General features: G+C 40.9%; 1 protein-coding gene across 1 annotated transcript in view; it reads right to left on the bottom strand.

Annotated features, from left to right (window-relative positions):
- Positions 1–16,570, bottom strand: part of LOC138592048 (CUB and sushi domain-containing protein 1-like) — a 467,070-nt gene that overhangs the window by 94,657 nt on the left and 355,843 nt on the right. Inside the window, exons 31-32 of the mRNA XM_069662659.1 lie at positions 12,941–13,128; positions 10,536–10,730 (exon numbers count right to left, since the gene is read on the bottom strand). Coding sequence (XP_069518760.1) covers positions 10,536–10,730; positions 12,941–13,128 — 383 coding nt within the window. The remainder of the gene's footprint in view (positions 1–10,535; positions 10,731–12,940; positions 13,129–16,570) is intronic.

The raw sequence follows: 16,570 nt of genomic DNA, 5'->3' as shown, positions 1-16,570 counted from the left end.
GTCCAACAAAAGACCTAGCTGCACAAAAGTTTTTACATTATGATTGTTTTCAAAAAGTTGTAATGATGTATTAAAAATGGTGCCTGGTTGTTGATTGCTTAAAAAATACACACATTGTCCCCTAATAAGACGTATTTTAATACTGTGGAAAAGTAGATATGCAACAGTGGCATTTGGCAACTTTACATCACATTAAAACTTTGAAAAGCAATCTAGAAAAGTGCTTTACCCGAATGCCATGTTTTTTATACCTGAGATGGCAGGTCTGCTGCACCTCCTCAGAGTACTTTCCTTCTGCTTGACAAAAAAACCAGCAGGAGAAAAAGTTTAGTGAATAAATTTATGTGGCGCTGAGCCACAGCACAGTGTGGGATCTCCTGTACTGCGATTTCAAAAAGCCTATTAATCCCCACTACCATTGCATGACCCACAAGGAGCAGACCCACCAGTAGCTTGATCCATCTTCAGCACCCCGAGAGAGTTACAACCCTCTGTGTCAACAGCATGTGGGCGTGTGCACATTTATTCTGCAGGTTAGGCCTAGCAGAGGTCAATGAAATTAGTGTAAGTGTCGGTGTATGTGTGTGTGTGGAGAAAACAGCAGCAACTAGCACATCTGTCAACGTCAACACACACCCGCACAGACTCATGGCCTTTTTTCTTATCGCTTCCTCTCCCACCTCTCCTGGCCCCTTCCCGTCTTGTCTTGTTTTGGTTGCAAGAGTGCAAACCTTCTGGCAGAGTCCCAACGTCCGCCCACGGAATCAGCCGTGATCCCGAACAGACTTCAACCATCATCACCTCTTGGCTCAGTGAAAATGTGAGAGCAGGAAGGAGCAAAGGTTGGAAATGCTGGATGAAAAATGTGACAGGAATTAATAGAATGCAATGAGTCATAGGCCTGGTAGTGGCCACTTAGAGCTAAGGATGTGGTTTTACATGTGGTTTAATTAAATGGACTGTTTTTCAATTTTTATTACAAAAAGTTTGATCAAAACAGCCAGTCTTTCTCATGTCGTGCTTGCATGAGGAACAATTGGTCAATGGTGCTTTAAAGAAACACATTTTTCCAGCTCTTTCAATGTTCTTTTTTCCCTTTTCGTGGACAATTTCGGACACCCCCTTGAGGGTAATTCCCTCAAGCAAAGTCTTCAGCATTTCACTCTTGTGGAAACTGTGCATAAAGGACTCAAAAAGTCCACCAGAGAGGCCTGAAGCACTTTCTGATTTCACAGTGGTACAGCCCTGAGCCCCTGCGGACTTATCAGGAACATGTGTCAAAGTCTATGAGAGCGTGAGTGTGGACATTAGGACCGGGCCCGTGTTCCTGCCTGAGCTTTACTCGGTGAAACTGATTTACACGCCGAGATTGAAAAATACAGCAAAACTTGGTTTGGTTTTTATTTCTTTTCTAGACAGTTGTTGTACTTCCACCCACTCGCCCTCCTCCTCCCCGCTCCGATCCCTCCCCTCTTTCTTCTTGTTTCCTAAAGCATCAGAATAATCACCCGCTTTCTTTCCACTCCCACTGATCCCGCACACGGATATCGATTGATATTTTTTTGGATTGATTCTTGTTGTGCTGCTGCATTCAAAACCTCAGGTCTAGAGGTCTTGTCTTGATCTACCCACAATTCTCCAGTGGGGCTGCTCTAGGCTCAGGTGTCAGCCTTATCAAACCCTCACACACATGTGCTTTGATCACTCACACCCTCTGACACACACACACACAAATAAATGCAAAAAAAACTGCAATGCAAGTCACTCTCTTTCTCTCACACATCCACGCGCTTTGATCATCAACACACATTCGCGAGAACACACACGTACACAACACTTCTGTAGTCCTACCTCTCAGTGTCTGCCTCTCATTCTCCCTTTGCTCTCTTTGCTTTGGGTCGGCAGTGCGAGTACAGGAAAGGATTCTAAATATCCTCAACTTTTAAAGCTAAGTTGCAGTTCTTTCAGGAGTTTTTGTAACCAGAGTAAAGAGAGCAGTTTAAGCAAGTTTTACTTTTTAGAGTGTGGATTCATCACATATATGTAAAATAACACAAACTCTTGAGGGATACCACATATACACAATAGAGTCCATTTACTTTCAGTGTAAAAACATGTTATGTACACTGTAATAACTAAATAACAGTGCTAAAAATACAGCCATCGAACAGAGACTCATACAAAGTAACGTTGAGGCTCGAGGTAGGACAAACTGGTGTATAAGACTGTCTATGAATCCAACCTCAGGGCCAGTTTGCCGATTTTCAACCTCAGTCCTTAGCATGCTATTATGCAGAGCTAATGCCATAATGGTAGGAAGAAAATGCAATTTGGCTCTGTGCCTTTGGAGGACGCTATCCGCTTCTCCAATGGGCCAGACTACGTAACACGTGTCATCTGGCAGAGGCCAGGGAGCTTGGTCAACAGCTCAGGTTAACAACTCACCCTTGATTACACATCTATTAGCATACTAATGACCTACAGAGGCTTATATTTCTAGCTCCATCCACCAGCCAGTTTAGAAGTGAAGAAGCCTTTCGGATGAGAGTTGAAATATCTTCGAGAACTTCAACCAAGTCCGGCAAATGGTAGTATTTCACTCCACTCTCGCTGGGCTGTTCCCTTCAGAGGGAGGGGCGCAATGCACGCTGGGTGTTGTAGGAATGTAGAATGGGAGAAACCACGAGCTGTTCATACAACTTTCTCCAAAGCTATGCCGCCAATTTCAAATATTATTGCTTCTATCGATTACAGAGAACACCAGCTTTGACAGACAGTGGCTTTTTCCAGGGGCGAATTGGTCCTTTAAACAGTAACCAAACCCTTGAATTCATTTTGAGCCCTCCTTTACCCGCCCAGAAATGCAACAGACTGAGAGAGCGTGACTGTAGCCTTGTGGCTACGTGGTGTGTGATTCAGTGGGTCAGGGGATGCAGGGAAAAAACAAGTGACCACCGTTCAGTGTAGCATGGATAAAGATGTAGAGCTGGTAGGCATAGCTAGCCAGCCATGAGAGGCTATTGTCAGACCTTTGTTTTTTCCCCCGCAGTCACTGGAAGCACATTTATGCTGCTTGGGAGAGTCACTGTGTGGGTTCCTGTGTGACCTCTGGTTTGTGAACTGCCTTTCTGAAGCCAACAGTTCAGCCCACACCATGTTGTTTTTTTAGAGCAGGAAGTGACCATTTCTGGACATCAGGGTGGAGGTGGAGAGTAGCGAGGGGCTAAGTTTACAATGCTACTGTCTATGCATAAGGCTAATTCATTAGCTGACTAATTAGCATGTTAACTACAGTGTATTCCACTGAATAAGATTCTATTTGTGGTGGTAGCTGACAGAGTTGTCTATTTATCATAGAGCTTGTGGAAAGTAGCTTACTTGCGCCAGCTTAAATATCTCGAGTGGGAGAGAAAGCGTCCACTGAACAACACAAATGAGATACTTAAAATAATGGGTATTCTCATCACTGTGGCCCACCATCTTCTGAAGTAAAGCTAACTACAGTCCTAACTTCAATGCACCAGCCAAAACAAACAAATCAATGTATGAGAAACACTGAACAAGCTAGCTAGCCAGGTATAGCCGCACAAACATCAAACCTGCTTACTAATGCCAACTGAAAATAACACAAAATTTCACTCACCAAAAAAACAGAGCACATACTTGGGTGTTCCGATGGTTCAATATAACGCCATTATTTGAATGAAATAAGTCTTGAAATGGCACCGCAAACATGGTAGAGAGGTTAACGTCCATGGCTCAATTAGCTGAGTGGTCACCTGGCAAACAGCTAGCTGTCGCTCAAAGCAACCACAGCCATAATCACGCAAAACTTTAAGTCTTTATTTCAATGGATAAATTACCCTCATTGATATAAATATAAGCAGTAGAGACCAATTTTTTTTTTTTTTGTATCAGGCTGTTAGCGTGCTTTAATCTGCTGTATATTTGAGAATTTTAATATGGGGTCTGAACATTACTGTTGGTCACCCCTAAATAACTTGCTAAGTTCTGTATATAGCGCATCTCTCTGCAGGTCGATGTGTTGTGTTTACGGCCACTGCTGAGGAATAAATCTAAGTCATGAAAGAAGTTTTGTGCTGGGTCTTATAATACTTGCTAATGCTAACACAAACAAAAGCACTGTGCGGTGGGCACAAACGGGGGCTACGATTAGCTTGTTCTGCTATTTACGCTTGAAATGGCAGCTGACATACATCATGGACATCTAAGTCCAAACTATTACATCATGGTCAAGTCTATGTTGAGAAAAAAAAAGGAGTGTTGAGACGTAAAACCTGCCTGATGTAATATCATAAGCCAACAAGAAATGATGCCATTATGCGTTCCTCTTTCACTAATGTTCAAATATATATAGTGCATTATGAATAAGAGTTAAGTATTCAAGTATGTTTGCTTGAGCATGAGTGGTTTCCCATATTTCCTGCGCACGTATGTGTGCGTTTGTGTGAAAGTGCGCATGCGTGAATTCTGCCTCTGGGCGGCACTCTGTAATAGCTACGTCTCTCTCTTACTTTCCCTCTCTGTCTCTCTCTCCCTCTCTTACACACACACACACACACACATACACAAACACACACACACACAACCCTATCAACAGTCACGGAGAATTCCTTCTTTCTCGCACCAGCTCTTAGTTACCATGGAAACCAATAAAAGAGCGGTTTAAGATGGGAGGTGTATGTGTGTGTGTGCGTGTGTGTGTGTGTGTGTGTGTGTGTGTTAGAAAGAGTGAGGGAAAAGAAGAGAGAGCAAGAAGGGGAGAGAGAGCCAGACAGAAATGGAAAGAGAAAAATATAGAGTAAATCAGACACAGACAGAGGAGGTGGGAGGAAGGTAAAATAAGAGAAAGAGAGAGAGAGAGAGAGAGAGAGACAGAGAGGTAAGTACAAAGAAAAGGAAAGAGAAGGAGGTGAAAGAGGAAAATGTGAGGGGGGGAAGAAAAGAGGAGACGGAGGGAGTGTAAGTGGAGATGTATTATTTAAAGAGGTCTCACCCTGTCTAATGAGTTTGGTCTAAAAGCCCCAGGAGCTGCCCAAAGATAGAGACAGACAGACAGAGAAACTTCCCTAACTATGTGGGGAGAAAATCCAATGTGCAATATGAGCCGAGGGAGGAAGTGAGCAAGATTACTGGGTAGATCTGGATTTAGTTAAAGTGCTCTGCTTTATGTGGATTGCCCTATAGTGTTGATGACAGCAACCTAGGTAGATCAATCCAAGTATCTGTGATGCAGAAAGGGCCCGGCCCGGGAACGAATTCAAGTCTGTGTTATTGGAAGGAAACATCGCAAACAACTTGTCAACTTACAAAACACACACAAAGAATTATGATTGTAAGAATGTGCCTATTTCAGAGACGTGTTTGCTGATGTGTTAATTTTCCCCCGCATTGCGATATATACCCACAATGACAGTATAATAAAGAAATACTTAATGTGTAATGATACCCCGAGTATTAAAGCCTTAACATTGCAATGCATTATATTTCTGTCACCACAGTATAAGCTAAAAGAAACACACCTTGTGGGAAAATTATGTCCAAATCAATTACCATATACAGTCATTAACACATTGCCAGATGAAGGTCGAGGCCTCTCAGAGTTTATATCATCTTTATTTGATAGAGGACAATTATGTGGTCTTCCATTAATAGCCTTCAAATGTGACTAAAACATCAATACTTGGCTTCTGTTCATAATTATATCATTGTTGGGGAAAGCCCCTACATATACAACTGAATCCATTTCTTTTCCTTAATGAAGACGAGTTCTTTTTTAATCATGATAATAATTATAATAATAGTAATACAAGGTTGTGTCCTCTCACCTTTGTTGTTTATACTGTATACCAATGACTGTATTAGTCATCAAGGTAATTGCACATTGATTAAATGTGCAGATGATGCTCTGATAGGTCTTTTAAACGACCATGAGACTAATAATAATAATAAATAATAATAATTCTCTGTCGCCTTTAATCGTGAACAATGTAATTATTGAATTTGTACAGCAGTCTAAGTACCTGGGCTCTATCGTTGATGACAAACTGACATGGAACGTTAACACCAATGCAAGGTTTGCAAAAGCTCAACAGCGGTTCTATTTTTTAAGGAAGCTTAGAAGTTTTAACGTTGACAGTACTATGCTGAAGTTGTTTTATTCAGAGTGTACTTACTTTTTGTATTCAGTGCTGGGGGGGAGCACTGTCTGTCTGCACTGTCTTAGGAAATACTTTTTGAGCAACATATTCATGTTTCTGTCATTTACGAAACATAACATGGAAATCTGTTGCCTCACATGCTGAGCTAGAGATGCTCATTCACGCTTTTATTTCTTCCCAGCTTGATTACTGCAATTCCCTTTTCACCTGCCTTAATAAGTCCTCCCTTGCCCGTCTACATCTGATCCAAAACGCTGCTACTGACTCGGACCAGCCGGACAACTCACACCACACCCATCCTATTCTCTCTGGCTCCCAGAGAATCTCAGAATTCACTTTAAAATCCTTATTTTTGTCTACAAAGCCCTGCACAACCAAGCACCCAATACATTGCTGACCTGCTCCATCCGTATATCCCCATAGATCCCTCAGGTCCTCTGACTAGGATCTACTTGTTGTTCCTCGAGTACGACTGAGGACAAAAGGTGACTGTGCCTTCGAATCTCTTGCTCCAACACTTTGGAGCACTCTTCCAACTCATATACGGTTTGCGGTTTGAACTGATGCTTTTAAAAAGCAGTAAAATACATATTTTTTCAAGTTGGCTTTCGAATTGCATTTTCTATTCTGTGTTCTTTGTTCATTTTTTGATCATTATTGTTGTTGTTATTACTGTACAGTGATTTTCTGTGAAGAACTTTGTGACATTTTTCTGTGAAAGGTGCCATAACAAATAAACTTTACTTACTTGCTTAACTTTACTGTACACAACAAGACCAAAATGGACAGGGTTGTTAAAATAGGTGGCAAGATAACTGGAGAACCAATGTGCAGTCTTGCTAACATGACAGACCAGTACACTTAAAGGAGCAATTCGGCCCTGGAAAAAGCCACTGTCAGTCAAAGCTGGAGTTCTCTGTCATCGACAGAAGCAATAATATTTGAAATTGGTTAGGGTTAGAGCGGTAAAGAATACGAAATACGATGAGAATATACCAGTGGATCGTCTAAAAAATCTTCAGGTATATGCGGTCTACATTTCAAACGATTTTGAGCGAGACATGACGGGCGTCCTAGATTGAGTAAGTGTAGTCTAGCGAGATCCCTTGCCTCCGCCAGATAACGCGTTTCACGTAGTCTGGCGGAGGTTTTCCAGGGTCCATTGGAGAAGCGGATAGCATCCTCCTACCATAATGGCATTAGCTCCCCATAATAGCATGATAGGAGTGAGGTTGAAAATCGGTGAACTCGCCTTTTAAACTTAGCTCACAAGATCATAGCAGACCCCCTGCACCCCCTGTGGTCTGAATATGAACTTCTATCTTCAGGTCGGAGGCACAGAATGGACAGGATGTGGACTGAAAGAGGCAGTACTTTCTTTGATCCAAGCAACATTCAGCTGCTTAACAAGCCCTGAAATTAGTCTAAACAGTCTGCACTTTATTGAACTCATTCTTCACAGGTTACCACATGATGCTTTTATGAAGTACTTATATTTTATTTCAATTATATTATGTGCTGTTCTGTATATTTGTTGATGTCTTTGTTATGTATGTGTCATGCTCTTGGTGCAAAACTATTTCCCCTAGGGGTAATAAAGGTCTCAATAATAACTAAATGAAATGTCTGATTGGTTAAATTATGTCCTGAATGACTGACTGACTTCCTGATTTCCTTTCTAGATGGATGTCCAACTCAATGATTTGATAATAACTCTGCAAAATAACAAAGCAAATTACAATCATGGTGCACCAGAACAGCATGTTAATTACATCCAAGACAAGAAGTAAAACATTTTCTCTTGTCTTTTGGTATCACAAGTGAGAAGTCCACAAAGACGTAGCATTAAAACACATGAAGAAGAAAGAGCAAGGTTCTTTCCTTTGATTATTTGAGTTTCACTGTTCTTGTTTAACGCTGCTGAACAACAGATCCGTCTTCATGTTCAAAACCACAGCTGGACAAAGACGTCCTACAGAGGGATGGCGGTGTTACTTTGAAATAATGTGAACATGAGATAAAATAACTTTTTCTTGCTGTCTGTTAGTCGTCCTTAAAACTACCTGAGTGCAATTATCTCATCTTTATTCCTTCCCATCTACCCCCAACCCCCCCTCTTTGCTGTCTCTCAGACATTATTAAAAAGAGCTTTCGCCATCGCCTTTTCTTTTCAAAGTGTTAAGAGGTAGGAAGTTATTGTGCAGCATTGTCTCGCCGTGTGTCTCTTTTGTGCTCGTTTTAAAATTCCTTCCTTGTCTTGCCACCTTGCTCTGTGGCTTATTTGAATTTTATACCCACGTGGCACCAGGCCAGGTCTGTGTCACTTTAGAGATCACACACACACACACCCCCAAATTCACATATACACTCTGAATGGCAGTTTGGCAGGTGTCACTTCCTTGGCTCTCTGAGCTGTCAATCAATTGGACAGTTCAGCCTTCCAATCGCTGACGGACTCTCGGGCTCTGATGAGCACACACAAAACCACACTGAAAAGCACACGCACACACTCGGACACATGTAGAATATATAATGATTAATATAATAAATCATTGATCCTTATTTTACAGGGTGTTGCTACCTAAAAGGAGTTCCATGGTAACCACAGATTGTGGGTGTGGGTGTGCATTTTCACCATTTTTAAATGACTGACAGAGAAGAAGCAGAAGCAAGAAGGAGGGAGACATGACATGCAACAAAGGATCCAAGCTGGAGTCAAACTGAAGATGTATGTATGCATTTAAATTACATGCACCTTAACCTCTCATAGGGTGCCTATAAATCTTCTGTTTGGACAGTAAACTATGTCAAATTATATACACTGAATGGTCACTTTCCTAGATACATACAAATCCACGCAAATAAATGAAACAGCTCAGCCATAAACTCTACTTTTACCAAGTTTCCAAGTGTTAGGCAGTAACACCTTAGGCCCTGTGTTCACATAGCACCCTGTTCTGGCAGCTGAGGAGTGTTGGGATGAAGCGCTTGAGCTGTAAGAGAAAAAATGCTGCACGCGGGTTTTGTTTCTATGACTACAATAAGTTTAACTTACGACACAGCTAACAACGAGCTTACAACGCATAGGGCGATAAAAGCACAACACTTACCAGCAACATTTAGTGTCTGGCCGATCTGGTTCAACTAATGGGCTTTTTGGTCTCTATTGTGATACTGTTTGTTTGTCATATCACACAGCTCCAGGTACACAGAAACAGCCAAAACAAGTTGCTTCATATCTGTGTTTGGTGGTTACCAGGGTGACGAGTGACACCCCATCTGACTTGTTGCCTGAAAAAAGTGGCGGTGACGCACCAGCGTCTTTCTGAAAAGTTCAGAGATTTTTTGACCCAAAGCGCTCAGAGTGGCGGCACAAAAAAGGCAGAGCCCTCTGAAAAAAGACACTGGGTGCAGTGCCTTTTCTCTAGGCCACCGCATGCGGCTGCATACGCTCTGTCCTCATTGGGAACAACTGAAAAAAGACGCTGGCGCTCAGAAAAATGCCTTTCTTATACAATTAGCTCTCCCATTAACGGGCAGCGATTATACTTTAAAAAAATATATTATAATACAGCTCTTAACCAGAGTAAAGCTGCATTACTGTGTTTACAGGACAGGATCTGTTTTTTTCTACTCGGGCTATCTTATGATGATGTGTGCCCAAGGAAGGCCAGAGAAGGTCACGTCAGCTACTGACAAAAAGCTAAATGGAGGACGAGGGAGAGAGCTTGTTTTTACAGCTTCAAGTATTTTCATTAGTTTGAGTTTGTGTCTGTCAAAGATGCCAAGAACACTGTCAATATTGTAACTTTGTGCGAGCAGCAAATTGCTTTCATTGGCAGAAGATACAACATCTAACATATTAAATCATCTGAAACAACAGCACCGCAATGTGAAAAAAACATCAGTGCCGACACGGAGGAGATCGATGCCAGTGATTCATAAACTGCAGTTAACAACAAAAACTAATTACTTTGATATCAGGTAATAATTCATTAAACATTATTACTTTTTAAAGGGGTATTAAGAGGACGTAACTTATGACACCTCCTGAGTAACTTGTTATTAAGTGTTATTAAATTGCAAACTCGACGTAGCAAAAAAAGATGGTAGGCTGTAATTTGTGTGTTTTAAACGAAAATAAAGTTTAATAACTCGTATACATGTTTTTATTATTAATAAACAGCTATAGAAAACCTTTTCCCCCTGGGATACCCCAAAAGCAGGGAGCTTCTTATATTTCGGTGCGACTTATATTCTGGGTTTTACTGTAATTGGACTGCATGAGGTTCTTTAGGTTTCATCATGGTGTATGTGCTCATAAGGATGCAGTTCTTGACGTGTGTCTCCTACCTTTACATGATGGCAGAGCACTGTCCCACACTGGCTTCCCATCATTCCCCATGACACAAGTGATGGTATCCCCGCCCACTGTTGTGTAGCCATGGTGACAGTTGTAGGAGACCTGAGATCCCAGTTTGTAGTCATATCCCGTCCGACTGGCGTTCATGATGTTACCGGGGTCGAAACAGGCCTCTCGAGGTTTTTCTGTGGAGAGTGGAGACAGTTTGTGTTACTGGACAGAAACACGGTCAAACTAATTTGGAATATAACTAAATTAAATCATTTTATGTTATAAATCTGGAAAGTTCTTTGAATTTCACTTCATCAATGTGAAAACTATTTACTCTCCACTTCTAACATAACGAAATCTTTAATACAACCAAATAAAGGACAATTTCAGATTTCATTAGAGGGGTAAAACTATTATGGTTTATTGAAGATGTTCTGTCAACTTCTAATATGTTTTCCTTCTACTGGAGATGGAGGACGAAATAAAGATAAATGGAGGAAGAGGAATCAAGAGCAAGAAATAGGCAGGGATAAGGGAGTTAAAGAGACAATGAGGCATCAATGATCAGAAACTGTCTTGGATCTTTATGACTTGGCGTTAGGCCAGCTTGTTTGCTTTACTCTGATCGTCCAATAACAATGAGATATCGAGCTTGACAGAGGGAAACAGACAGAAAGAAAGAGAGAAAGAAAGAAAGAGGTCGAGTGAAAGATGGAAGAGAAGCAGGGAGATGATTAAGGATGTATTTTAATTAGAGAGATGGCAGATGAAAGGTAGAGAATTAATGACAAAAGTACAGAGGTGTGAGGTAGCGTGAGGCGACAGACAACAGAGAAGGAGATAATCTTTTTTTAATTAGAGATAAATGGAGTGAGAGAAACAACAGGGGAAAAAAGGAGTTTCTAAAACTTGACAGAGCAGATCTAGTCTCCCGTCAATCGAACATTTCATCATCAGTTCCGCATTGCTGTTAAATCAGCCCCAGTCAAGCTACGTCTGTAAAACCAGGATGAGTCACAATCTGTGGAAGTAAACAACTCACGGGCTGACATGGAACAACATGCCCTTTCAACTGAAGAAGACACTTCTCATGTACAGTAAGGGTGAAATTAATGGAGTAGGTGGCTTAAATATCATCCAGTCTGAACAAGAAGCACTCATGTGTCGACATTTTAATCATTACACTTCAGATCTTCTCTTCATTATATGAGCTCAGAAAATAGATGATAAAGTAGTAATGAAACAACCCAAAAGTCCCACTTTTAACTTGTGATCATAAGATATGATGAGGTAAGATAAACTTAATTGATCTCTCATTGGGGGACATTGGCTTGTTACAGCAGCTCACGAGTCAGACTACAGGAAAGAGTGATCAGGAGTAAATAAAAAAATACAAACAACAATAAGATAATGAACATTACATATACTGCTACCAATAATAATGATAATATCTTAATCATTTTCAAAACTATAAAGACTATGTACACAGGGTCACGGGAGGGCTGGAGCCTATCCCAGCTGTCATTGGGCGAGAGGCGGGCTACACCCTGAACTGAAAAGCTACAGGCAATTTAGCATCACCAATAAACCTAACGAGCATGTCTTTGGACTGTAGGAGGAAGCCGGAGTACCCGGAGGGAACCCACGCATGCACTGGGAGAACATGCACACTCCACACAGAAAGGCCCCCTACGTCTGAACCGGGATTCAAACTAGGAACCTTCTAGCTGTGAGGCGACCGCGCTAACCACTGAACCACCGTGCAGCCCTTAAGTATGTACAATAGTAGTAAAATAGTGTAAAAATGTGATGTCTAAATAATAATAACAATAAAGTTATATTATTGATAATAATGATGATACAAATAATAATGAAATATATAATCAAGCAGCTGTCATGTAGTGATGGCTGGTGAAACAGAGCTGTATTGTTACTACATTGTTATGCTGGTGCTATATGTTAAGCCGTATTATATATTAACCTGTGTTATATATCAACCTGTATGTAACGCATGTTGCTGCCACCCACCACAACCTTCCATGTGTCTCTTGTGAATCACATTTCTGCTGTGTTCGCTGCTGCTTTTCAGGGGAGCATTTTCCCTGCGAAACTGTCAGAAATTGCAAGACCTTATTAAATCCACTAGACTACATAATCAACTGCTATTAACATGCCTCCTCCTATTATTTGCCCCCATCCTCCCTTGAATGCTTATGCAATGAGGAGAGAGAGAGAGAGGAGCACATTGCAAACACTCACTAAAATGACTAATCAATAGTCTGCAGATTGGTTTTAAAGCATTTGGTCATTATCTTAGAGGGAATCCATTACCTTTATGTGACCTTGTGGGGAAATGTACGGGGGACATTGCTTTATTAAGCCAAAGTTTTGGGAGTTTAATTACCTCTGAATTCGATGGCGAAACCTGACATGCCCAGTGATGCGTCAGATCTGAACGCCAGGAAGAGGCTGTTGCTGCTGCTCTCTATTCGCTCCGGGGCCTGGTTGCCTTGCAGACTTGCGAGTAACGGTCCATTAGAGTCTTCGCCCTCGTAGATGTGCAGGAAGTCGTAGCTCGGCTCCATGTTGAAGCTGGGGTTAACGAAATGACAAAACACAGACACGCAGGTTTAATAATCTAGTGAGATTGATTGTGTTGTTTGTTTATGCGTGTGTGTGTCCTTGTTCAAATTCTCCAAACAATTAATGCAGTGATGTGTGTTAAATTAAAATACCTGCTTCTGTTAATGACTGCAAATTAGTTTTTGTTAAGTCTCCTTTAATCTTCTTGTATTTTGTGCATGTGTGACATTTTCTGAGTGTGTTTACTGCATCAGAATAAAAACACTTTGGTTGCTTAAATTGATTTTATAAGGAAAAATACGTGTGTTTCCTTGTGCACGTTTGTGTGCAAACCCAAAACAAATATGCACCCTGAATTTTTATACCTGCGGTCTGAACCTACAGTAGCTCCTCAGGCATGTTGTTTATCTGTAAAAGTTTTGCTGGTTTTCACTTTGACAGCTTCTCCTCATCTCTCTGTACATACATGAAGACATTCAGTTCTCCTGAGGGTGCAGTACAACACACACACACACACACACACGCACACACACACATACTGACACAAGGTCTCTGTGTTTGCTCTGACAGTGGTTGTGTTGGACCTGTCTCCGAACCTGTCAAACAGAGACAAATTTGTGTATGTGTACAGACAGACACACACCTACACACACACACACACATACACACTTATATACACCTATATCTCTTTTCACAGAGCGTGTGTGCACATTAGCTCTGCCTCCCACCTGTCTGGTAAAACCTTCCAGCTCGGTGTTTGGCTCAAAGTCGTAGGACATATCTGTGTGCGTGTTTGTGTATGTGTGTGTCATGTTAGCGCAGAGGAAGATATAGGGAAGGTAGAAATAGGAGCCACGTTCTGGATGTACAGAAGCGTAGCAATAATGAAAACTAGCATAAAAGTATTGGAACACAATGTATGAGGTAGGATGCAGTTTACATGGGTGACAGGCCTTTAAGATACACACACATATGAATATACTGTATATTTATATTTCAATTGAAATGTGAATAAATCATGTAGATGTATAGGTTTGATGTGTCTCTTATCATGCTTTAATTTTAATGTTATAAGTTGGCAACTTTAATGAAAGTTTGGGGCGAGAGAGGTGTTAGAGAAATGTGTCTGATAACAGCCTTTATTATCACAGAGGACTGTTTGAACTTATGTAATCAGCACCAAAGTCAAAATAAGTGCAAAGAATGCTCAAGTTTAAGCCCTGTGTTTGTATCTCATGCACAATAGGCTTAACTGCACATAAGCCCCTTTTTGCACTGACAAAGCATTAAAATGATCCCTGCTAATACCTTTAGCATTGGTGATAAATTCTGGGTTTGAATGCTAAAGCTACTAAATGTAATCATAAACAAACATAAAGATCTGGCTGAGCAGAACAGCGTCACAACCTCTCATGGCCAGAGAAGAGTAACAAGGGTCAGTTAGAAGTTAAGACTGGAATGCAAATTAAGATTAACTTGTAAACTTGAGATGAGTTGAGTTTGTTTAGTGATAAATAAAACAATCAGTACTCTGATTGTGAGAAGAATGCTAAATGTTTCGAACTCTCAACTGACTTTAAAGTTGGTAAATAACTTATTTATAGAATAGCATCACTTTGGGATATCTTACAAATGAAATATGATACCTTTTTTGCACCACAATAAAAAATAGGGGTCAGTTGAGTTTTAAAGCTCAATTTGCTGTTATATTATACCACAAAATGAGTTCTGACATCTTTTGAGAAACATAAATTGCGCTCCCATTCGATCCAAAGACTGATGAAAAGATTGTAATCAGGTCAACAGAAGTCTATTTCAGCTGCGTCTATGAAATACAATTACATGTTTGAATAAGACAAATAATGACAAAGAAATGACACACAACCTTCACAAAACAACCCATATCAAAACAACTTAATTACGAGTCAAATAAAAACAGTCTCACTGTTATTACAGGAGGATATTATCTCTCCAGCTGAAAAACAGGAAGATAAAATTGGGTCACTATTTCTCCTTTGGCGATGTGAAGAAAGTCCTTTGCTTTAATCTCCTTTGCTACATGTGAAACTCCAGTCAGTCACTTTTGCTCCAGTCTTAAGCCGCTAACCACTGAGAGTAGTGAAATATTCACAGCTGAGGCACAATGAGGACTTGAAATGTAAATAAACATGTTACTAAAAACAAAAACATAGAGGAAGACAAAAATACCTTCAAATTACATGATTTTTCGACTTTACTGAGACTTTTTGATGAGGAGAAGACTTGTTAATCTGCTAACACAAAGTCATGTATTAACTGTTAACTTAAGATTTCCATTTAAATAAATGTCTGTTAAGTCACTATCTGTCACTGAATGAGGTAACACTATGGTGATAAAAACACACTGATAAAAGCCTTTGCATTTGCAGTACATAGTAGCAGGGATGCAAACAGGTAAGGGGTAAAAAAAGGTGAAAACCTCATGAATTTATAATGTGTTATAATTATGTGTTGATGTATAACACCGTACATTTATATCCACTTCTAGAGCGCCTTTCAGAGTAAACACTGAATGCATGGCCACAGTATAGACAGTGTACGTTACCAGTATTGTTTAGTTAGATCTGTGGCCTTAAAAAATATAAGAAAATAGAAAAGATGCCGAAACCACCGCAGCAGATCGTGAGCCGCCCGTGGAGCTCTATCTGCGAACAGACCAATTGGTTAATAACATGGCTGCTGAAAGGGAGCGGGCAGTGCTTCATGGTGCGTTCGGGGTGCTTCGCGGTGCTTCCCCTCCTGTGTGTTCATGGAGTCAGGCACGAGACGCCCTTCAAGACGGTTCTTGGGGTTTACATTAGTAGAAGGCTCCAAACAACATACTTATAATTCTGTGGATCACCTCAAATGGTCCTGGCAATTCTGTGCTCCTAACCAATACTGCATCTAACCCGAAAGGTGAGGAGTTTGCATCCCTGAGTATTATTATGGACTGGGTGTCCTTGGCAACTTTGGTAGAAAAAATCACATGCGGTGCCCAGTTAGTGACGCGTTTTCCATCACCCAGCAGTGGTTGGTCTGCCAGAGAGGGTAGGCGGAGCTAAGCGGCTGCATTTCCGGTCTCTGCAAAGAGTTGCGAGTAAACAGTAATCTACTATGGCTGAACAAACAAACAAAAGATCGATGACTACAGATACAACTTCATAAAGTGAAAATCCAAAGAAATCCGACGCTCAGATGAAGGCAAACAGTCTAACGTCCGTCAGCATGGAAAATCAAGAGGTACAACCATTACAAAGGGAGCCATCCGTGGACGCCACACATGCAACACTGTCTGGATATCTGGGAAGTGTGCTCCTGCAATTACCGTTTATCACCATAGGTGCCACCAAAGAAGCAAAACTGACGTCTTCGAGATTATCACTTTAAGTGTAACTGTTAACATAGCGCTCATAAGGTTCGTGAACACATT

This window comes from Semicossyphus pulcher, unplaced genomic scaffold, assembly GCF_022749685.1.
Source record: "Semicossyphus pulcher isolate SPU_LCO1_2020_fin unplaced genomic scaffold, fSemPul1.0.p SCAF_1, whole genome shotgun sequence".
Lineage (NCBI taxonomy): Eukaryota > Metazoa > Chordata > Actinopteri > Labriformes > Labridae > Semicossyphus > Semicossyphus pulcher.
The sequence above is the reverse complement of the archived record's forward strand: the minus strand, read 5'-3'. Positions and strand labels throughout refer to the sequence as shown.